At 36.6% G+C, this 25417-nt stretch overlaps 1 protein-coding gene across 4 annotated transcripts in view; it reads right to left on the bottom strand.

Annotated features, from left to right (window-relative positions):
• Positions 1 to 25417, bottom strand: part of LOC103700826 (uncharacterized) — a 37718-nt gene that overhangs the window by 5430 nt on the left and 6871 nt on the right. Inside the window, exons 4-10 of one of the 4 annotated variants that reach the window (XR_015976492.1) lie at positions 19672 to 19756; positions 15744 to 15800; positions 13640 to 13699; positions 13325 to 13543; positions 12962 to 13240; positions 11639 to 12889; positions 7573 to 7865 (exon numbers count right to left, since the gene is read on the bottom strand). Coding sequence is in view for 2 of the 4 variants with exons in the window: in XM_088718656.1 (XP_088574782.1) it covers positions 11639 to 13240; positions 13325 to 13543; positions 13640 to 13699; positions 15744 to 15800; positions 19672 to 19756 (2023 nt within the window). In the remaining 2 variants the exon portion in view is untranslated. Of the gene's footprint in view, positions 1 to 7572; positions 7866 to 11638; positions 13241 to 13324; positions 13544 to 13639; positions 13700 to 15743; positions 15801 to 19671; positions 19757 to 25417 lie in introns of all 4 variants that reach the window. The other 3 variants (XR_015976489.1, XM_088718659.1, XM_088718656.1) reach the window with 3 other exon arrangements.

Here is a 25417-nt window from a genome sequence, read left to right as displayed (position 1 = left end):
CATATGCGGCCATGTGCATACTAAGTTGACCATCATTTTTGTCTACATGCAGTATAACCGCATATAGTATTGCATATAAGCAATGTGGTGCAGTCAAGGGACCACATGCACATATACAGGTGCATATGCGACAGTATGCACCGCATTTTAAAACACTAGCCTAGACCAAGCTTGAGTCAAACCCGACATGGGGTACATTTTAAACTAGGCTGGGTTTATTCGAGATTCGAGATTCCTAAAAATAAGGTTAACTCTGGTACAAACCAAAGTTTCTAAGTTACATCAAATTTAATTCTCATGAGAGGGTGGAGTGTGATTGGAAAATGATGAATATGATGTTATTAAATGTTTGTCAACTGACCTTGTACATAAGATGTTAGGCATGGATGACCAGATGTTGGCTTTATTGGTCTAAAGAAGCATGAATCTTCATGTTGGACTGTAATCAAATTAAGAGTTTTGGTCCTCCAAAGCTTACTTAATTTTCCCCTTAAACTGCCAGATCTGTCTTTAATGGTTTAACATCAACACCAAATCATAGCTCTATTAATCCATCAAATATTGTTAGGGTGGTAAAGGTAACAAATTCATCTTGTTGGCCATTTATTTCGTTTCTTAGGTTGGAGTGGGTGAAACCTTCAAGAACTTGTTTCTCTTATTCGACATGTGGTTTGCATAATGAGATATAGAAAGGAATAGGAATTCTAAGTTTGGCCCCATTGCCATGTTTGGTTTATGGAACAAGGAAACACAACTCCTATGAAGTTATCATTGGCTCAAATAGGGGAATTATGATAGCATTCTTACATCGGAGGAATGGTCATTCCTATAGGAATGGAAATGAATGGCATTTGTGGACTAAACTAGTTACCAACATTTCGGGTATAAAATGAAAATAAATGACATATTTCGTATGAATCACTTAGCAGCATTTATTGTAGAAAATGGAAATGAATGACTTAATTAATAATAGAATTTTAAAATTATATTATTAAGGCAAGTGATAAAAAGCAAAATAATAGCTATAACACTACAATGACCACTACTAGAAGTCCATTAAATCAATTCTATTACTAAGTCAAGGATCTTATCAAAAAATTATTGCAAAACATTTTAATTTTAAAATATGATTAGCTAAATTAAATAGTAGAACGGAATTGTCTTTTATTTCTCATGCAATCCATTTCCTGCCTAAACGAATAAACAATAAAATAGGAACCGCGATTCTGATTCCTATCTCTATCCTCCTTCCATTTTGATTCTAGTTCATTCTTGTGGAAAACGTTATTGATTAACTCCCAAACAAGTTGAACTCATTTGTCCCAAGCATTACGGGGAGATAAGATGTATTTTTCAAATCCCTTTCTCATAATTCTTATGGTCACTTGGAACCATGTGATAATTTCCATAATCTTTTTTCCATGAAACATACAAAAATTTAAGATAAGGGAGTGTCTCTACATTTCTGACAAAAGTTGAGTGCAGTCAGAGAAAATTCAAAACTTGGTTTAGCTAGTGAAAAGAAGTCTAGATTTTTTCATAGTTCTGGTTCTGATTTCCGCAATGTCAATCGAAATTATAAGAAAATATTAATTAGAATTTGCGGAAAAAAAAGAAATACAACAAAAGGAAAGAAAATACAGCAGATATACAGTATATTAAATTTGACTAGAAAACTATAGAATTGAGATGAATCATTTCAATTGTTCTGCAGAAACATGTAGAAATTTCATGACACTGCAGGTGCATGCGAGATTTAGTTCTTGGATAGCAACTCATGCTAAAAACAAAATCTCTTTGGGACTTAACACTACAATGTTTTAGAACTTTCTCCTCATATAAGTTTAATCTATTAATTCTTTACTAGGGGTGACAATTCACCTAGCTAGCCCAAGCTGCCTAAAAACCCAACCCGGAAAAAACCAGGCCCCAACTCAGGTTTTAGGGCTGTAGGACGAGCTTGGGCTTGAAAAATGTGGCTCGAATAAATTTTAGGCCAAGCACGGGACTAGATTTTTAGATCAATTCAGGCCATGGTATCTTATACTAAAGTCACTTCCTTTGAACATACAATCCAGGTTATATTTATTTATATTGAGAGTGGACTTCAAAACTTAGGAGTATACTTAACATCCCATTAACATCTAAAACCTCATACGAAGAAAACCCTAACCCTCTCCACTCTCTTCGTCTCCCCTTCCCCTCTCCCTCTCCTTAGTCCTCTTCTCTCCCTCTCTCCCATGGTTGATTCCCACGAAATATAGCAAAGCATCCTGGTGGCAGCGCATGAAACAGCTCTGTTTCCTCCTCCTGACAATTCTTAGGATATCATGAGACTAGTTTGAGACATCTTCATGTAGATCTAGCGGTCCTAGCCTTTATCCATGGATCCTCTTCGATCTGGCAGTACATCAACATTGATTGGCAAACATAGATCCACTTCCTAAATCTTTCTTCAATTTTTCCTCTCTTTTTTTTACATGAGAATATCTCTAGGTGGCCCTTGTGAGCAAGCATGTAATATTATATTTTCATAGGAGAACAGGTTTTTTTTATCATTTAGGCTTGATTAAGTTATGCGTTTAGTTTTTAAAAGAGCATGTTCGGTTCTAAGGGAGTTTCATAGGTTAATGGGGGCGTCCATAGATGAAAATAGGTTTTCATATATGTTTTTCTTTTTTGAATGGCATATATGCTAGCATATATATTTTCAAAAATTGCAAAACTATTTTTTATTTTGTATTTATTTTCATATTATAATTTTTAGTTTTAAATAATGTTCCTGGTTCCTAATTCATACTCTTATTAATTTTGTTTGCATAGTTGTTTGTGCATTTGCTTCTTAGTTATTATCTTTTTCCAAATGCTTAGGTATGTCAAATGAAAATGAACTTGTTAATTACATTATGGAAGAAGAGGGAGAGGATGATACTGTTGAAAATTTTGTGGGTAGACCATGTAAAAAAGCAAAGAAAGGAAAGTCTAAAGTTTGGGATGATTTTCAAACAATCTTTGCTTATGAGAAGCTTCGTAGTGCTAAATGTAAACATATTTTAATGAGTATTCTGCAAAAACTAGTGGAAGGACAAGCCATTTGAAGGGGCGCCCTAGGTTAGTCCTAAAAATGTAGAGGTCACCAAAAAGCAGAGTATAATGTCATTTTGTCAATCAACATGCAGCGATGGGGCTACATTAAAAAATTGGAAATTTGATCAAGAAGTCACTCGAAAGGAACTTGCTAGGATGATTATTTACATGAATACCCTTTTCAATTATAGAGCATGATGATTTTAGAAGATTTTTTGCAGGTCTTAATCCAAAATTTAAGATGGTATCAGTAATACTTCTAAAGATGATTGTATAAAGTTTGCTGATGATGATCAAGCAAGCCTTATGGAAAAATTTATGAGTTCATGTGAGCAGGTTTCCTTAACAGCTTACATGTGGACTCCTAATCAAACAATAGGATATTTGTCCTTAATGGCTCATTTCATTGATAAAGAATGGAAGCTTCGAAAAAGAATCATAAAGTTTTGTAAGGTAGAATCTCATCACACTGTGGAAACAATGTGATTTAAAGGCAATCAAAGGTTGAAATCTTAATGGCAAGGTTTTAAGTATAATCTTGGATAGTGTTTCAGTAAATGATTCAATTGTTTTGTTCCTCAACGAAATTTTTTTGGAAAAAAATTGCTATCAACCAAGGGGAAATTGTTCCATATTTGTTGTACAGCTAATATACTTAATCTCTTTGTTCAAGATAGGCTAAAACATATTCAAGATATCAAGGTTAAAACATACTCAAGATATCATTCATAACGCAAGAGAGAGAAAGAGAGAGTTAAGTATATAAAGGGCTCAGCTTCACAAAAGTAAAAGTTTGAAGAAGTTGTTCAAGAACTAGGAATGCCATATGATAAACGTCCTTGTTGGTATATGCCAACACGTTAGAACACGACATGTAGCATGTTGGAGAGTGCTGTGCCTTTCGAAAAAGCATTCTATTCTTTGGCTTTATTGGACTATAAATATGCACCCTCTCTTCAAGATCGGAAAGTGACTGAAACTATTTGCAAGCTTAAGATCTTTTATCATGTCGTGGTCTTCAGATCCAATTATCCGATCTCAAACTTAATACTTTCAAGACATGTTGAAAATATGGAGACTCTTACAAACAGAAGCATGATGGAAATGCAAAGAAAAATTAACAAATATCGAAATAGTTAGTAATTCCAGTTATATTAGATCCTCAATTCAAGAAAACTTTTGCATAGTTTTGTTTCAAACAAGCATTTGGTAGTGAAGCACAAAAATATATTTGTGAAATTTATGAAGTTTTACAAGGGCTGTTCATTGACATGCCAACACAAGTATTGAGCATGTGATGACTTCTAGTTTCAGTAGAGATGACAGAAGTGAGAATCTGAATGATGATTTCAAACCACTGTCGTTTGGGACCAACATGTAAATATATAATCAAGTAATCAGCATGTGACGGAACTTAATAAATACTTGAAAGAGTGTGCCTTTCCTTGAAAAGATGATTTCAATATTTTTAGTTTATGGATGATGAACACACCAAAATACCCATATATGGCACATGATTGACTAGTCCATTTAGAAGCTCAATGAATACTAAGACAGCCAAAGCCCTCAATTGTGGTCAAGATTGCATTAGAGCTGGAGGTATGCTATAATGTATCAATTCTCCCATTTATAGTTTCTATTAGTTTGTTTGCATTGATTAATAATTTTTCTTATATATGGCATCTTGTAGCACTGGAGTGGGATCTATCAATGGCTTTGACAATAGCTTTGCTGATCTTCATGGCTTTGATAATGGTAAATTTTAATTTCATGTCCTATTTTAACCTTGATATAACTGTTATTACAAACTCTCTTACTTCTTTGGTTAATTTTAGTAGGATGCAACTGCAAGTTTGAAGTCTTTCCACTTGAGAGCCACTGCAACAACTACTTTCATCAATGCTTTAGCTACTGCTTTTTCATTGATTAATTTTATTTTCTGATTGTGCATCTAAGATGTTTTGTATTATTTTATTAACTTTGGGCAAGTATGACCTACTTGTTAATTTTAGACATGGGAACTATTGTATTTTGAATTAGAAACACGACTCAATTTTTAGTTGTTGGTATGGTTTTGGACATGAATTTCAAGGCTAGACATCAAGAATTTAATTTTAGTTGTTGAGTTCAGCTTGCTCTCTTTCTCAAAATCATATATTAACATTTTGGTTGCTGTTTATACTTTATATTACATACATATATATTCCGAATGTTTCTATTTTTATTGTTATGGTTCATCTTTTGCTATTATTCTTGTATATTTTTGGATATTGAACAATCACAGGTTATGTATGTTTCTGTTAGATATCCATAAACTGAGCCACGAATGATTTTGTTTAGATAATCACAGGTTATATATGTTCTCCCATAAGCTGCGCCAAAAAAATGTATAGATTAGGGCTGGGCCTCATAAATTGATCCAGGCCAAAGTCAAGCCTGTTTTGAAACATTCCATTCTGAGCTGGGCTTGGGCCTAGAAACTTGGGCTAGGTTTGGGCTCAGACATAAGGGTTTAGTCCCTAGCCTGCTTCAGGCCTGACCCGGCCCATTGACACCCCTATTCTTGACATTTATAGAAGTAAAGAAATGGTAATAAATTAGCATATATTACTCATATATAGACTTATTTTGGCCCCATAAATCAGTTTTGATCAAAACACTAAAATTGAAACTGGATTAAAATCAATTCCATCTAACTCTTAAACATTTCAATTTTTTTATGAAGTTCAGGTGAAACTTCAGATCATGAGCCTAGATTTATTAAGGATGCGGACACAAATTTTGATCATTGGTTGGACTCATCACAAAGTTTTAAATTAAGGAGATGAATGATGCCACAATTTTTTTTTGTAGTAATAATGATGATGCAATAAATTTGAAAATGTTTCATGACGTAATTCCACTTCCCAAGATGCACTGGTTTTCAGATATTTGCTAATAATAGCACTTAAAGGTCTTTTCAATCTTTCCAAAACTGTACAAATTACCCCGTAAATCCACCATTGTCTATAACACCAAGTGCTGCCTCAAACTAAAATATGATTGGATCCAAGGTCTGTCGTACCGCCCGATATAAGGCATACGGTACCCATACTGGGAGAACCGGAATGAAACACACATTCAAGGCGGTACAAGCCCCGTACCACCGAGGCGTACTACCCCATACCGAGACGTATCGACCTGAACTGAGGTGTATCGAAGTGTGTACCAGTCCGTACCAAGGCGTACTGAGATGAAAATTGAGAAAATAGATAAGAAAGCTATTTTGGCACAGAAGTATACCATACCGTACCGATAAAGTACCAATATGGTACCTAGTACCGAGATTGTAGACCTTGATTGGATCACTATTCTTCAAAAATGTATCAATGATCATCCATATGCCTTGAGCTCAATATATTTACATTATACAGATCATAATATCTATATTCCATAGTCCATACTATATATAAAAAGCATAAACAAAATTTCTGCCAGAAGCAATCATGGCCTTTGAATCTAATTTAAGAAATTTTGGCCATCTAAACTACTCTCTGGACTCCTAATATCACATAGACTTAAAAAAAGGGGAAAAATAGACACTAAATCATAGATATAGCCTTTGGCCACTTTTTGATCTAGAAAACAATGCTTTTTCATCCAGGGTCATGAGGTATCAATTATGAACATCTTAGACACATTTCCAATGAATCCAATATCATCAAAACTCAATATTTCTATGATAAATTATACCTTTTGAAAAATTGTACGACCTGTAGATTTTGGCAAACTTCAACAATTTGATCATTTGATTTAACAAATCTCCAAATCCATCCCACATCACTAGTTACGCCAAATCTAGAGGGCTACTAGAGAGGGACCATGTCACCTCTCAAGAAAATAAAAATGTCACATATAGCACATGGCCCCCCTATTTGCACTCCATGGCTTCCTTCGCTCGAAGCTGTTACAAGAACCTCTTCTAAGGGGCATGTGAGAGACAATAAGAATCTCGATACTCGTGGGCCATCCTAGAAACAAAGCATGTACCAAAGATAGAGTTCCTTCTTTCTAGGATTGATGTCAATATGTTAACCCCTGTTAAAAAATTCAAATTTAAATTAATTAAAATTAGCATATATGTAAATCATATGGTTACAGGTTGTGATTTTTTATGATATTGATCAAACACTCAAATCGGAATGGCCCAACCTTATATGCAATAATGCAATAATTGTATGTTAAACATTTTTATTTTCAAAATTACGATTCTAAAATTTCAACAAAACAAAAAAAAACTACAATTCAAACATAAGCATATCAAGAATATACTAAAATTTTTGATGAATAATTTAATTATAATCATTTATAATTTTTGTTTATATTTCCCCTTCTACAATGTGCATCTGCATGTAGACTTACTAGTACTAACAAATGTACAAATCATTCCATCTCGTAATCAACTAAAGCAACATAGAAATCAAGCAAGTTGGGCGAGACAAGTACCTATATTCTAACAATCAAGGTTGAAGAATTGTTGGGATGCGAGAAGGCTCAGCCATCTCATCCTGTTCCTATAAGGTAACAAGAATTGGGACAAGGGTGGGACCTTGAAACCCATGCATGTGGGGTGTCTCGCCCGTCTCGCCCACATTCGAACCCATCTTATGGTCGATGAGGGCTCAGACTCCCAATCCACCGGTGCGACCCAATCCACCGGTGCGACTAAATGGATAGAATTCCTGTGGTTTCCACCTCCTCCGATCTCTGGATAGAACTCCCCCATGGACCAGTTGGATCTGGAACTCAAATCAACAAAGCGAAGCCAAAAAAGAAAGATATAAAGCAATGAAGGAAGAAAGGAAAGAAATAAAGAAAGGAAAGAAGGAATAAAGGAAAGCAAGAAGAAAAGGGAAGGAAGAAAAAAAAAAGAAAGGAAAACAAGAAAGAATAAGAAAGAAGTGAAAAAAGGATTGAAGAGGAGAGAGACGGAGGTACCTACTCCGCTTGGCTGAGGGCATGCCCTCCGCCCTCATGAATTTTTTTGAAAAAGTTAAGCGGGACTCAAGACCTTGAGGTGTGTCTACTTGCCTTTAAGGTTTTAGGATTGGGGTAGACTGATGCCAATCAATGATCAAAAGCCATCTAAATATGCTTAAAAAACAAATAGAACATTAAAAAATTTAAAGAAAAAAATAGAAAAATATAAAAAGGGCATTCTAAGCAAGTAATGGGATGCTCGATCTAGATGGCCACTAGGACGGGGCAGGACACGAGGCATCCCATTCTATGGAAAAACCAAAATGCCCTTATCCCATAGGAATTAAAATGCCGATAGACCATGCAAATCTAATAGGATAAATTAATAAGGTTGTATAAGCACATCAACTCTCACAATCCACTACATAACTCTAAAGCGGTGACCTACATAAGTACTTGATTCTCATATAAAATTGTAAGCCATTCAATGAAATACGCCAATAATCCAACCATCAGGCCCTCAACTAATTCTAGCAACACCAAGTCAAGCAAGACTTCTCGATAGTAAATCAAACTCAAAACTCCCATTCCTCCATATATAATTGCTGCTTCAAGTTTCTACTAGCATTTTCCAGGAATACCATTATTTACCTCCAAGAGGCCCACGAACAAAATAACCTCTAGTACGTTCATTGAAAGTTCACACTGATCAGCATTTCCCAAAAATTGGGATTTTGCCAAGCTTGTTTCTTTCGCAGGAGAGCTTGTTTTAATTTCTTTGTAATAGACTACATCAACTTACAACTACATCCAAGTATACCCCAGGATTCAATCTTTTTGATGATCATATAATCTTAAATTTAATGCAGAAGGATCAAGGAAAGAGCAAGAGTCATTTCCTTCCTTATTTCTCTTCAAGTAAAGAATTTATTCTCCTTTTTCTAGCCCCTTTTACATCCATTTTCTTTGCACACTCAAACCAAAACAATTTTGTGTCCTCATCCTTCAACTAATTACATACAGTATGTAAGCATGACTTTGAACATCTTTATTTACAGTTGGAGTCACCTCTTCAGGGATAACTAGCATCCCTTCCACGGTTCCACTCATAGAATCTCTCATGGAAGCAATCCTATTCCTATGTGATGATTCAATCAGAATCTCAGTGAAATCTTCAAATTAAGCACCTCTTCATGCTTGCTACAAATCTCCAATCATAATATAGATTGCACTCTCCCCAAAAGATGTTCTTCCTACCATCACGCTTATCTTGGTTCAAAACATGAAGAGAAGGAAGCGGAAGACAGGACCATTGCTGCGGAAAAAAAATGAGAGGATAAACAACTAAAGAGCAGTGACGTATAGTGGAGCAAACAGCAGTCATCAAACCTACAATCCTAACAGGCTTAGCCTTTTACACATTTGAAACAACCACCAAAGTCAGAGATTCAAAAACAGATGCTCATACAACTTTTCACTTGCCTCATAGTGAAGGAGATGAGGACCCATCGAGCTTGCTAAAAGTCTCCTTGTTAACATACAAAATATGTTCAGTTCCACATGCTTCTGACTTACCAATGGACTCAGCTTAAAAAATGAACCACTTCTCACATTCCATTTTCTACTCCTTATGGCAAAGATTAAAAGCATCCAGTGTATTATCACCGTCAGTCAATCAAATTTCAAATGCCCAATAGCTCACATAAGAGTTAGTTATCCTTGTGAGCATCACCACTACCATAAGCAATATTTACCCATTATTGTTTGCAACATCTTCATGATCCTCCTCTGCTCTGATGCAGAGGGAAGATATTTCTCTTGTAACATTTATTACATTTCTGGATTCATTTTCTGGTGGTACAATAAATTATCAAGAACAACTTGGAGAACCTTTTATCAGTCAGATCATAGTTTCTCGCTTCATTCTGTTTGTTTTACTCACTAGGCAAGGTCCAGGCACTAATGAACGAGTTTATTAAGGTTACAGACTAGCTGGTTAAGTGTCGTTATTGTCTCTTTTTAGATTAGAGTGCAAAAAGTAATATATTAGCAAAGAACTGGCTGATTGGGTTAGTAGATAAGAGGGCTACAACTGGCTTGAGAAGTCCTTTTTGAGTTATATTTATAGAAAGAACTTCAGTGCAAAAACTGCTATGGCCATAAACTCCAATTCTCTACAGTTTTTTAATTTTCTCTCTTCTTCCCTCTTTAAGCTTCTTTCGCTTTTTCATTTTCTTTAAACCACTGGTTCTCTGCACAATAGATAGCAAATGAGATCAAATCTATTTGAATATCCTTTCCTCCCTTTCTAATAGCCTGCTGCTTTTCTTCTTCCATAACTGCTGGACATCATCACAGCCAAACAGATCAGAACTGAAATCAGATCACTTCTGATCAGAAAGCTCCCTTTTTCTCTGAAATTTCCTCCTCAAAACCCTTGAAGTTTTATAATCAATGTCCGATCTTAGTAGATCAAGTTACCCATTTCTCTTCCCTTTCTTTCCATGTAAATTTCATTTTTCTGTTGGGGTATCAGAAGCTACTTATTATATCCTTGAAGCATTAAAACTCTTCTCTTGCTTCTTTAACCTAATGTCCTAACTTATTTCTAGTCTCAGCCCATCTTTCAAGGACTTATTAAATTCCTACAAGACTCTTACCTCATCAAGCCTGCAACCTCTCATAATTATCTTTTTCCTTCTCAAAGCCAAATCATGAAAATTCGAAACTCACTGGCCTTGCATTACTGTAACATTGTTTCCCACCACCCTCTTCTATGCATCTATTTTGGTTCCTTGGCTTGAAAATCCTACCATAATAACTACATATTTTAACAATCTGCTTAAGCCTTGATAATGGACTTTGTACCAGTACCCAACTAGTACACACCATAGCGAGTGTCAGTACATACTTTGGTACCAACACGTGTCATGGGAGGCATACTGAGTCTCAATATGATATGATATGCCCTGTACAGGCTATATGATCCAGTATGGCAAACCATGAATTGAACTAGCTCAGCCAAATCCTTGATTATTTTGAAGAAAAAAAAAATCAACTTTGGCTTCTGATGGCTTCACCATGCTGTAACCACCGTCAACCTTTTTTTTTGGCAGTCACCTCCTTTGCCCCTATAACATCAAGAAGCAGTTCATAAGACCCCCTCAAGCAGGAAAGAGCATCCGATACCACTAGTGACAAACAACCCCAACTTTTAGACATCTATCCAATGTCTCCAAAGCACAAGAGAAAAGCAAACATGTGCTCAGTCTTTTTAGTTTTTGATATGTGATATGGCATTAGTATGTTTTTATCTCCCGTAATAAAACTAATTTCAGCACATGTGTTACTTATGAGTTAAAAGTCATTTTGATGTCTCCAACATCAGAAGCAACATGAGAATACCATAAAAACTTAAATAGAACAATCAATTATTATCAAGTCCTTGTGTCTAAGTAGCCAATTGTAAATTCACATGAGACAACACTCCATCTTACTTGGTGGCAATAACTCTGTTCCAGCATCAAGCATAAAATTTTTGAAATATTCTTGGCAAATAGGCGTAGCAGATAGGTACAAGGAGGAGGATTACCTTATTATGAATTTCAGAAGGTTGTGTGGCGCCCATCTCGTCTTCTTCTGAGTCATCCATCTCTTCACATTCAAACTCCACCTGTTCACTTTCTTCCTCAGAGTCACTTAATTCCTCCTGTTCCATTACAATCTCTGGAAGAGACTCAACATGAAAATCTCCTCTGCATTCACATGCACTAACTTTGCTAGACTGTACTGATACGGAATCAAAATCCTTTTTAGAGCATGCTTGCCCACTTATAATTGAAACTGAAGAAACTAAAACATCAGGACATTTATCTTTACAGTGGCTGATTGATAAATCAGCACACATGCCACTCTCTGTCGTTCTTTGCTCCAAAGTAGGACTGTCTGACTCAACATGCTGATGCTCATTTGTACCTCCACCTCCTGTTGTATTTTCCTTATCCATCACAGAACATAAGTGGATGTCCAGATCAAGTTTATTTTCCTTTCGATAATGGCATGGAGCTGCTCTATTATTTGCTACCTCACCATCCTCAACCAGCGGTTCTCTCAAGAGACATTCAGATGGGTCAAATCTGTCGCAATTACCTTGTGCTCCCGAATCACCAGATAGGGGATTGATGGAAGATATAGTAGCAGGGTCTCCGCTTACACTATCAGTTCTCTGCAGTAGTGGATGAAAGTCAATAGTACATAAATCTGATGGTGGTCCTTTTGGATTTTGTGTTGCATCAACATAATTAGTTGTCCTAACTAACTTTTGAGACTTGAAGAAATTGGGATCGGTTTGAAGTTGACTCCTTGGGAAGAAATTGTAAGTGCTTGTAGTAGTGTTATAACAGTTCATTGAATAATATGATGAAAATTGATCTTCAGAAGCCTGAAAAAGTAAAGGGTGCATCTGGAGATCTGATTCGGACATATTTTCTTCAGCCAATTGATTCCCAGAGGTCCCTCCATCTTGCTGACAGCTAACTTCAAGACCATTATTGGAGGACATATGTAACTGCTTACTGGGATTTGACATAGTAGCATCTGGTTTAACAGCTTGCTGGAAACTCGAAAGGAGCTTTTTTCTTTCATTATTACCAATATCAAAACAACATGGTCCCCCACGATAATTTTGGAAAGTTGACTGAGAGATCACACGAACAGATGGGGGAAGGTTTACAGGAGGCAAATCTGGAGCCAACTTGACAATTCGAGCACCTTTTCTTCGACGCCTTTGGTAAGGCAGCGAACATAAATGACTTCTAGCACTTGATTTTGAAGTGGAAGTCAACTGCTTGGAAAAAATCAGATAAGACGCACTGTATTGGCTACCGGAGAAATAAGATAAAGGAAGCATACTCACTGATGGATTTGAAGATGTAACAAGTTCACACACAGCTCCACATTCCTTCCTTGATTCCTCAAATTTATTTGTACCACCAGCAGAATTTTCACAAGATTTAGTACCCTTGTACAGCACCATATTAATAGGCTGCACGTTATTTTTGTTAATGTTTGGAAAAGACATATCATTTGATGTGCAATTGAAGCTCCCCCGTTCTGAGCCTGCCAAGAATGCTTCATGAACAAAAGCTTCATCTTCATTGTCCATGTCATCTGCACTGTTTCCTCCATTATCAACCTGCTAGTAATGAAGCCAACAAAAATAGTGAAGGAATGCGCAAAGATACACAATTTCTTTGGCTACCAACTTCAATAAACTAACCTCCAATCCCAATGAAGCTTGCTTATCAGTCATTGAAGCTTTAATTTTTCTTCGCTTCGCTTCATATAATCGCCTTTTCTCTTTATCATCTTCACTTTTCTTATAAGACTTCTGTGTTCCAGTAGCAATCCTCCACTGTCGGGGTAGCAAGGATGGATCTCTATGGGGAACAAAGAATTTCCAAATTGACAACCAGTCATGTTTAAAGAGTTTGAGTCCCTGGTTTAGTCAGCAAAAAACAATATGATGAGATATAACAGCAAAACTGATTTTCTATCAAAAGTTGAAGGGGGCAGTATAACCCAATAAAGTCACCTCATAGATCCGTGCTTTTTCATCTGTAGTTAATGGAGAGGTCTTCATGCGTCGTACAGCCTGCATCAAGTTAATATATGAAACAAGACACCACACAAAACTAAAATACAATAACACCCCATATTAAACAGCATAACATGTAAGTTCAGAAAACAATAAAATCATAAATGTCACAATTCTGTATTACATCCAAATGCAAGCTAAAAATCATGATATAAATTAAAGTATTTGTGAAAAACCTAAACTAACATTTAAAGAGGCCTTCCTTTATCCAACCCCATCAAAATCAATACATGGTATTGAAGCTAGAAGTCATGTAACTCCAGAGTAATTCTTCCATTACCATCCAAAAGTTAAGCAACAGAACTGTACACATTATCCAGGCAGAAAGAAGTCTAATGCAGTTTTTGGCTCCATTTTTCTTGGGCATAACTCCCCCATACTGTGAAAATACTCACCTGTTTAAAACTCTGAGCAGGCAGCCGTGCAATCATTAATGATAAACTATTAAGAGTTTGATTAAACAATATTTGGAAGGCATCAAGTTCCACCCCTTTTTTTCATTCTGCTCAAAAGTCTACAAATATTACCAATTGAACTTCAGTTTCCAAGCCTAATTTGGTGAAAGCAAGGATGAGAAATAGCTAATAAAATGAAATTCAAACTTTTCAGCCTTCGAATTCGCCAATATATTTGCTAGACTTAGAATACGTTCTCCTATGATTTCAATTACATAAAAGGAAGTAAAGAAGCTACATTTTTTCACTATGTAATGGCAACCTTAAACTGTCTGGAAGCCTTGTCCAAAATTATATGGGATCTATGTGGTTTTTAATATGTGTCAAAGTTTAAAAACATTTTGCATCTGACCTCAACCTGACATTGAATTCCTAAAATAACATGGAACTTCAAGATAAGATAAATTCGGCAAGGCGAGGAGAGAGGAAGCTTTTATGAAATCTAGAATGTCCATTACTAGCAAAACCTACCCATAATGGTGATGCAAGTTGGAGTCATGAAGCCAAGGAGCAATCATTTAAGATGTCCTTAACAGTTATGATGGAAGGAGCATAGACAGAGGAAAAGAACCAAGAATTAAGTGCCAAAAGAAAGGCAAGTTTTAGCTTAACTGATTTAATTGAGACGCTTAACTGAGCCAACGAAGAGTACCATATTTTGCTTCTTTCCAATTCTTCATCCATCAAGGGCAAGCTAAGACACCAATGTTCTGTATAATCATTGAAAAAGGAGGTGGCGTAACAAAAGAAACCAGAACCGAAAGGAGGCCCTAAATCCACAGGAGAGAATCGTGTAAAGTAGTGGTCAACAAATATTGAGCAAGGAAATGGTCTGTGGTAATTAAGACACAAGCACTATAAAAACTCATACACCAGTATCATGTCATTTATTGGGATTTAAAGCCAATAACCTAAGACTACCCAATTATCTTGGGAATGCTCAATATTTCCTGCATTTCACATCTTTGATGTCCATGTCATTTGCACAATAGGAGCATCAACCATGACATTGATAAAATATAAAATGAAATTCTCAAAAAATCCCAAGACCAAGCACTTTTTAAACACATTCTGTTGGGATATGCCCTAGAATAACTAAAAAAATGGCTATACTATTCTCTGTTGAAGTATGCTGAGGACCAGTATGTAGAAAATTACCTCAGACCAACTCAAGCAAAGCTTAATATGCAGTCTCCAAATGGAAATTTAAGACAAATAAAATCTCTAACTGGGAAGACAAGGATCAAATGGTCTTATTGGTCAGCAAATACTGAACTAAATGCCTTCTGGGAAGACACGGGGGTCAAAAACCTCTAGCATATTGACCTGAGAACAGGGTTGGAACTTATTTGAAAATAGCCAACATGAAGGGAAAAATTAAGATTTAGACGACATTAAATACATAAATAATCAACTTATACTTATCAATTATTTAACTTCTAAACCAGCTGCACTATACAAATACTGGTGAAAAGAATAAAAGGACAAATATGGTGTTCAAAGAAAAAGAGGATTATAAGTAAAGAAGGAACATAGATAAATTATCTGGCATTAGATTCACTCGTCAAAAGTTTTTAGATACTTACTTTAATTGGATTCTCAGGTGCTTTGGAGGAGCTGCGATTTTTCTGTCTCACAAAAATCTGTGTCATGCAAAGACATGTTAAAAATTTAGATTACAGCAAAAAACTAGAATAATTGCAATTACTCTAGTAACAGAGATGGCCCTCAACCACATATTTTGGATACATAGGAATTTATAAGAATTATCAGGCTTTAGTCGAAGAACACTGACAACTGCAAATATTCAGATATATAAGCAACAATAATTCATAAAGTGAAAGATATGCACAATACAACACACAAAAACCATGATGCCAATATCATGGCAACTAATTGCAAAAGCCACATTAGGTAAGCAACCATGATAAAAGTCCACTTGAAAATAGTTATCTAATCAGCTAAACTTATTTCGATGGTCTATAAACACAGTGAATCACACAAAGTACTCTACAACCACCAAAGATAAGCTTTAATGCACAATGCAATTGTCTCATTTAAGATATCAGTGCCACATCAAACAAACAAATAGGAACACATTGTATTTCTATCCCTGCAAAAAACTCAAGTTAATTTTCGGTTGGCAATAATGAGCAAAGATCATAATAAATCATAAACAAAAACTCTTTTACCCGAATGCACGCCTCAAATTCTGTAATCCTCCATGCTGAAAGTTTCATACCACAATCTGGAAGCTGGTTTACATAAAGAATGTGGGCCGAGGATCACTCAAAAAGTAGCAGAAACACATGTTTTTTGAGTTCAAAAGGTTGGACTCAAATGTTCATTTTCCAAATCTTAGTTCTAAGCTCGTTGTGAGGATTATGTATTTTTTAAGAAATAAGTCTGTTAACTAGACATGGAAGTCAATCTCCTCACGTATTTTACGTAGCAATAGTGTATATTTTGACTAGTTTTCGAAAAGGATCCTAATTATTCCAACCATGCAGTGGCATTACAAAATTGATTAGGTTATTACAAATTTGCATTAAGTATGTTAATATGGAAATTGGTACATTATGGCCATTCCCTTATAAAAACTTCATAGTTAGGGCTTCTAAAGATAGTTGATGTAGATTATTGAATGAATAATTGTCTTTCTATGAGAACTGCAATTCCCGTATATCTTAAAATCAGTCAGCAAACCGATCAATGTTTTGATTTCCACCAAAAGTAGACAATGTGATCTAAGTGTTATTTCCTGCAACAATGGAGTTTAGTAGCAGAAAACTTCTAATTAAGGAGCCGCACACATTCTGGAATCTATTTGATAACTCATTTCTGCACCTGTTTCCTATGCATTTCCTTATTTTAAACATTTTTGAGAGATTTGCTGCTGTGTAACTTTGCATGAACTGGCTACTGCTTCAGCTAACTAAGGTGCAAGTACTATTGGCAGAAAAGCAATGTTAAAAAAAAAAAGATTTAATGTAAGAAAAATTTCCAAAACAGCCTGCAATTACCACATGCATTGGAATTGCATGAGTTTTTATTATAGTTAGTAAAGGGTGAAAATCATTTCACTAAGCAATATGTAATATTACAGAGAAAGGTTCTTGTACTATCAATACCACATAACTACGAGTAGGACAACAACCATGAAACAAAATAATAAACCCATAAAGAATTTTACATCTTCTACTTATATCCAAAGAATCCACTCCCGGTCCCTAAGAAATGTCCAATATAAGAAAAAAGATTTCAACGACTATAGACAATAACCATGCCCTAAAAGACTTCTTTCCAACCAAATGGCCCAGAATCACATGTAGAGAGGATCATGCTCCATAAAAAGTCATATGTAAGGAGCTAGACACCACCGAAACAAAACATGTGCCATCTCAAAAATTAATGATACTCAGATAATGGTCATATTATTCAAAAAATAATAATTGCAAAGAATTGAATTATGGATAACTTGGAGCTTGTCCCTCTCTTTTCCCTTCGCTCTTGTAAGCAAAGTGAATATGTAATTGGAGGACCAAGCCTTGCTTTTGAAGAAGAGTGGAATGTCTTGTTGGACTCCTGATCAAGGCATCATAGGACTACCTAGACGTTTGGAGCTTCTCCCATCAAACTAATAGCTAAAAGTTTTCACTTATCAATCAATGACCATAGAGCCCATAGTCTTTGTCTATATATCGTATACACTGACCTAAGAGAGTTCACGTTTCTCAAACATTGTCTGGGAACTTGTGGCTCACCCTCTTTCTCTCTCCAAAAATGTCTTGAGACTCAGAAGCAAAAATATGTAAAATGATGCAAATGCATAAATAGGCTGATTGAAGGAAGATATTTTATGCCTTATGCTGTGCCTTTCATTGGCACATAAATATTAGGCTTTGGTTCCACTATTAATAGGAGGAGGTGATGCATGGTAAATGTCTTTTAATGTTGTTGTTTATGAACTCAGATGCTAAATTTGCATCTGGTAAAGTGTCATTGAACACTATAAGCTTTGCATGGACATTCTGAGGATTTTAAGCCAACTTTGATCGCATTTCCTTATGTTCTCAATATTTTTGTGCACCTTTGGATTGCCCAACATTCAAAAATTCTATCAGTATTCAATAAAGTAGCAAAATCCAATTTAAGATTTCTACTATATAAAAGAAAATCCATGAAGCTTATGCCTAGTAATATGACTGCCTTTTAATGATGGTCTTAGACAAAACAAATTGCAAATATGTGAAATAGAAGAAAAAAGAAAAGAAAAAAACAACTCTAAAATCTCAACTTGTTACTAGGTCAAAAGAGAGATTCCATAAATGATACACCTTTAAAGAAAAGCGATTAGGGAAATCACTTAACCTCTTTGAAAAGCAATTACATTGCCTGATTGATGATTCATTATCTCCTCTTTGCCGCAAAGTTTGCATCATTTTACACCTAAACTTTGATCTTCTCAACTTATTAATTACCAACAGTTCCAACAATATGCTGAGTCAGTTATAAAGTTTGAACCCACAAGAACACTCCATAAGACTGTAAAACTAAAAATACTTATCCACTTTCATGGAATAAAGTTAAAATCTCTAAAAGGCAAAAGCTAACCAATATCAACATACAAAAATTTAAAAAGAAGAAATTTCACTAGGCCCCTAAAGTAAATTTCAAACCCAGCAAGAGAAGAATAGGTTAGAAAGACAAGAACTGCAGGGAAAAAACCAGTATGTAATGATATATTGAATTGACATCTTGTGGCTATGAATTTCTTTCAGTGGAGACCCTTCTCTCTACGTCTCCCTGATAACAAATTCTAATGTAGAATCATCCAAGGCAGACACCTATCCCAGAAGGTAACATAAATTGAACCTCCAGATATGAACAAGATAAATAAAGCATAATTGGCAACTTTGCGGTCTCACATATAGTAGGACATTTCACATTTGCTTATCACATAATCAGCAATAAATTCATACTGTAAGAACACCAACTATTCTTCTCATCAATCATTTCCCATCCATACAAGGGAGAAATTTTATCATCCCACAACAAAAGAATGTTCACTAAGAATTTACCCCTATGTTGATGCCTCATCATGACCCACAAAACAGGGCATTTTCCCTAAGAACTGCAGTATTTCATTCTTTTCATAGTCACTATGGAAATGCATATTATCATCTTTTATACTTCATATCTCTAAATGCTATTGTCCCACAAACTCTTTGTATCTATCTTAGTCACTTCCGAAACCAATTGTAGCAACAAAGAAAGAAACTTTACTAAAGTTGAAAATGTAACTTTCAGTTGAATATAAAATAATCAAGATAAAGGCTAATAAATGAAAAAGATAACAAATCCAACAAAATTTGCTAGTTGATATATAACGGCTCTTATTATGATCACAATGGCTCAAAAAATTAAAGCAAAGTAAATGAGTATATATATATATATATATGAATGAAATTTCCTTTTTTTCCTGGCACTATAAAGCCTAGGAATGAAAAGAACCTGATGCTTCGTTTTACAAGGAAGAAAATGACGCTGAATTGCCCCCCAGTCATTATTGTACTCCACCAATCCCATTGCTAATAATCTGCATGACATCAAAAACCGAAAGTTGACATTCCAACTGTTCAGTTCAACTTAATGAAAATACTACTATCAAGATTATGCAGAAGACTAAAGCATTATATGCATGGAGGAGGATATTCCACAAGAAGAGGCAATACAGTGATGGAAGATTTCGCATCCCTAAAGGATTCACTTATTTAAGCAGTGTCGTGTTACTTTTCTCAAACTCGTAAGCTTGAGATGAGTCCACAATTTTTCCTTAGGCGAGCCTCAAGAATCTAAGCTTTAAAACATTGAATATCTGAGTACATGAAATCACAATTTGTTGATTAGGAGAAGGTTTTATGAAATAAAGAACAAAGATGCACCTAAGGAAGATTTAGAGTTCCACCAAAGGAATATAGTTATATCCATGGTCTGTCGTACCATCAGTACGGAGCATACCATACCGTGCCAGGAGGATACCGGTACGAAACTTAATTTCAAGTTGGTACAAGCCCCATACCGCCCCATACCAAGACGTACCGTCCCGTACCGAGGCGTACCATCCCGTACCGAGGCGTACCATCCCGTACCGAGATGTACCGAGGTGTACCGATCTGTACCGACATGTACCAACCTGTACCGAGGCATACCGAGGTGTACTGAGGTGTGTACTGACCTATACCAACCTGCATTGAAGCATACCGAGATAAAAATTGAGAAAAATGGTTAAAAAGCTCTTTCGGTAGAGAGGTGTATCATACCGTACCTTAACATACCAAACCAATAAAGTTTCAATACGATACCAGTACTAAGATTGCGGACCTTGGTCCTATCTAATTCTTGTCCTGCTAAGATTTGCATGTGATATTTATATACCTGTAAATGTCACCTTACAGATACAAGTAATGTTAGCATTTCTTTCAGACAAAGGGAAAAATCTAGTTCAATTTAAGGTATGTCAGATTGCAAGGAAAGATGATTTTCTTGGAAAAATTAGTTTTCCATTTGTTTGTTTCCAATAGAAAATCAACAGATTTGGAAAGCTTATTACTATACTTCTAGTTTTTCTTTCCATGAAAAAACTCTACTGTCCTTTTTCCTTTTCCACTGATCTCCTTGTAACCAAATATACCCTTAAAGCACCAGATCAATTGATTAGGAAGTTGCCCATAGGACCAGTCCAAGATAACATGAAATGTCCATGATATCCTTCCACAGAAATAATTGGAACCTTAGCTTTATAGCAGTGTAGGACATGTGAGTGATTAAATCATAGTTTTATAGCAGTGTAGGACATGTCAATGATTAAGGCCCTGTTTGGGGGAGCTTTTGGAGGGCTAAAAAGCACTTTCTGGCCCTCCAAAAGTACTTTTAGATAAAAAATAATGTTTGGTAAAAATTTTGGAAAGTTGTTTCAGCTTTTGTGAAAAGCTGAAAACAGCTTTTGGGGAGAAGCTCTAATTTGGAGCTTTCCGAAAACATTGTTTTCAACTTTGTCGAGAAGCTGTTTTTTGGACCAAAATACCCCCATTTAAATCATACTTTTTTCCCCCCAAAATCCTCATCCCGACTCTTCCTCTCACCCATCCTCTCCATCTCCCTCTCAACGCTGCCGCCTCTGTTCCTTCTTCCTCTTCTTTTTTTTTTTTTTTTTGTTTTGGGAGCTCGTGGCTGCCCACGGTGGCAGCCACCATGCCGACCACCACCCATGGTCGGCGACCCCTCTATATTTCAATGAAATAAAATAATAAATAAATAAATAAATAAAATAAAAAAAATAATGAGTGAGTGGCAAATAATCTGATCTAAATAAATAAATAAATAAATAAAAATATTAGTAATTATTTAACCAATTTTATCACCTAGATAGAAAATTTATTAGAGAGATAAATGGTCATTAGAAGGATGAAAAATTAATTTACACTAATAATTATAATGTTTTATATATTTATTATTGTATTATACTATAAAAATAATATTATATTACATTATATCATAATACATTGATATGTTATGTTAAATAATTTAATATTATATTAAATTATTATTCTATAATACATAATGTTATAGTACTATATTATAATAATATTATATTACATTACATTAATATTATGTAATGTAATATTGGTAATACTATATTTTATTATGCTCTGTTATATAATACTGATAATGTCCTTTATGGTCATTTTGTCACACAAAAGTATTTTCTCAATTTGTTTACCAAATACATGTTAAAATGCCACAGCACTTTAAAAATGTAGTTACCAAACAGCAAACAGCTTTTTATAAACACTCTGCTTCAGACAACTCTACTTCCAACAGCTCTACTTCCAAAAGCTCTATTACTAACAGCTCCCCCAAATAGGGCCTAAATCAGTCTCTGGTGTTTGAAAAGTCCTCAAGAGCCAGCCTAGATTTAAAATTTGGGTTATGTTTCAAAATACAGTGCAATCTGCAAAGAGAGGATTAGATTCTGGACAGATTTGTGTCTGTAGTATTTTAGCAGTTACTTTTCCTACATTTTTCAAGTCTTGCATGCAAACTTTGGCTTGAGCAGGCATCTTTCCAAGGGCTGATGAAACTGCAGCTTGGGAATCTACCACTTCATGCAATGATTCGTTCATTAACTGTCAACCTTCTTATGAAAGAACTGATATTACACTAAATCAAGAGTAGATTGAAAAAATATTGTTGTTTTTAATCAACTTGATCATTACCAAATGTCAATGAGGTTTTAGTAGCACGAACTTTCTGCACGAAGATAATCTCACTTAGTGCAACACAAAACCTCAATCTATCAAGGTTTCAAATCCCATTGGATGGGCAGCCCCAGTTTTCCCGTGGAACAGGACGAAGCCACCGTCCTAGCACCTGATTTGGTACCCCATCTGGTGGGACGTCTAACCTGGATTTGAAACCATGCAAACTACCACTCTGTTGACCATCTTCTGCTACACCTTTCCAACGATGCAAGAGAAGTCTAGCCACAACGCCCACACCCCCTAAAAAAAAGGTGAAGAATGTGGGTCATCTCAAAGTTGGCAAGGAAACTAAATGGCATCTATAAGTCCTAATCTTTCATATAATGAAATCAGGTTTGTACATCATGTTTCAGTAGAGGTTTAATCACTAACTTGTTCCTTGCCACATAAGGCAAGTGACATATTGCACTGTTTTCTACAAAAATTTAAGCATTTTCTCTGTAAATTAAAATCATGCATAACAAGCTTACTGTTTTATAGGTCTCCTCTTGGATAAGTAATGTATGAATTATATAAACATTTATAAATTAGTTATAAGTTGTTTTCAAAGGTTAACACATTGACAAACAAATCAATTACCACTTAGCCTCATCACTTTGTAACACTTCTCATATTAGCACTTTTAGCTGGTTCCTATGATCTGTTATAGATTCCCAACACTAAGCAGGTCCCCGTGGACTGACGTCACTGACCCAGTATCTCAAAGCATCACTCCAACCCATGGTTTGTTGTGCTGGAACCGGGGCCCAGACCGGTTGCCCGGCGGCACAGAGCAGTACGGAGAGAGGGCAAACGGGAGAGAGGAAAAGAGAGAGACAAGGGGGAGAGAGAGGGAGAGAGGAGGGTGGTGGAGGCGAAGGGCCGGCGGAGAGCGGCGACCTATGCGGAGGAGGCAAAGGAGGGCTCCGTGGTCGGGTCCTCTGTTTCGTTTGAAACAGAGGACCCGACTCTTTTTTTAATTTCGCGATATGTGACTTTTACGTGAAGTCCGCAAGCGATTTGCCGATTTCACTTAAAAGTTGCGAATTAAAAAAATTAGTTGGACCCCTGTTTCGAACGAAACAGAGGACCTGGCCGCGGAGCCCTCCTCTGCCGCCGGCCCTCCGCCTGCCAGCCTCCATCTTGCTTTCTCTTCCTTTCTCTCCCTCTCCCTCTTCCTCCCTCGCCCGCTCTCTTTTCCTCTCTTTCCTTCTCCTTCTCCCTCTCCGTCAACGGATTTCGTTTTCGTTGCCGGAACCATCCCAGTCCATTGCCAGTACGGCTCAGTATGCCCTGAACCGTCCGGTTCGGGACGGTTCCACCGACTCTGGTCCAACCTATGGCCACCTAACCCAGACCCTCCAAAAAACATCATGATGGCAGTTATCAAGTCAGAATTAGTAGACCAACATGTCACCTCACTTAACAAGCAATGGATCACCCATCCCCAATTCTTAAAGCCTCATGTCAAAAGAATGATGGGATCCCCATGCTGCAAGCACTCGTCTCACATTGCTTTTTCACAAATGAAACACCTATAAAAAAATCAAACAACCACCAAAATATGTCCAAATATCTTCTAGTATATCAACTCCCTTCTACTTGCTATGCAGCAAGCCATGCCTGACCAAAACACCCTTAAAAAAATCATCTCCTCTCCACCGTTACAAGAGTCCACACGAACTTTATAGGTATAACCCACATCCTAGTCCCTTTAAACTTTAGAGAGCTCTTTGGTACAAGCTCTGAAGATGGTTTCCGTTTCAGTATTGCTAGGGCTTCTGGAGTCTAGCTTAAAAATTTCACTTCAAGTTTCAAAGTTTGGATCATAAAAACTAGAGAAGAATTTAAAATTTTGAAAGAATCAAAAGAAATAAAAGGACAAAAAATTGCTATACAACATTTAGATGTTTTGTGATGGGTGGGTTCATATCTCTGTACTTTCAACAATTCTAGGCATAAGTTGATGTTGCATAAAAGTAAAATTCATAAAGCACCGGCACTCTGTACCAAGGTTTGCCATCTTGGAACCGAACCCCATACCGGTATCATCCTATTATAGTATCGGTACGTGGTTCGATACAGTATAGCTCGATGTAGCGAGTGTCAATATGGTATGGTCAAAGTACGCCGAACCGGTGCCAATCGGCATACCGTTGGGGACTGAACCGGCCAACCACAGAAGGAAAAAAAAAAACCTATGCACGCGCGTACGCGTTAAAGCCAATGCCACTCTATGGCATTAAATGGCCCACACGGGCTACCCCACGTGGGCTCGCTGCCCGCTCGGGTAACCGCGCGCAGGAGCAGTTCCCTGCGCGTGGAATCGCGCACAGGCACGAGCTGGGCGCGCGATTCCCCTCTCGCGCGCACAGGCGCTCCCTAACTGCTCCTGCGCGTGGAATCGCGCGCGGGCGCGAGCTAGGCGCGCAATTCCCCTCTCGCACGCACATGCGCTCCCTTTTTTTTCTTTTCTTTTTTTTCTCTTCTTCCTTATTCCCGAACATTCTCACCTTCCTTCTCCTTTCTTCCCCTCTCTCCTCCTCTCTTTTCCCCTTCTTCCGCGAGCAAGGAAGGAAAAGAAACAACGAGCAAGGGGGTGACCCTCGTCGGGGTGCTCGGGAGGGGATCAGCCTGAGGCATGGTGCGAATCGGTACTCTTCTTCTCCTCTTTCTCTTCTTCTTCCTCTCCTTCTTCCTCTTCTTTCTTCCTCTTTCTTCCTCTTCTTTTCTCTTCTTCCTTTTCTTCTTTCCTACCGATGCGAACCATTTTCAAAGATTGTACCATACCAGTCCCAGGCGATACCGGTATGGTACCGGCTGAACCGGCCAGTACAGGCCAGTTGAACAGACCTCGGGTATGGTACAGCGTATCGGTATGGCAAACCTTACTCTATACCATTTTTCTACCAAAAACATATATATTATCTATTTTTTAACATAAGATGTTCAAAAAA

Source organism: Phoenix dactylifera, chromosome 1, assembly GCF_051530095.1.
Source record: "Phoenix dactylifera cultivar Ajwa chromosome 1, Ajwa_hap1_PhDact_Kaust_v1.1, whole genome shotgun sequence".
NCBI classification, from domain to species: domain Eukaryota; kingdom Viridiplantae; phylum Streptophyta; class Magnoliopsida; order Arecales; family Arecaceae; genus Phoenix; species Phoenix dactylifera.
This window is presented reverse-complemented; position numbering and strand designations above follow the sequence as displayed.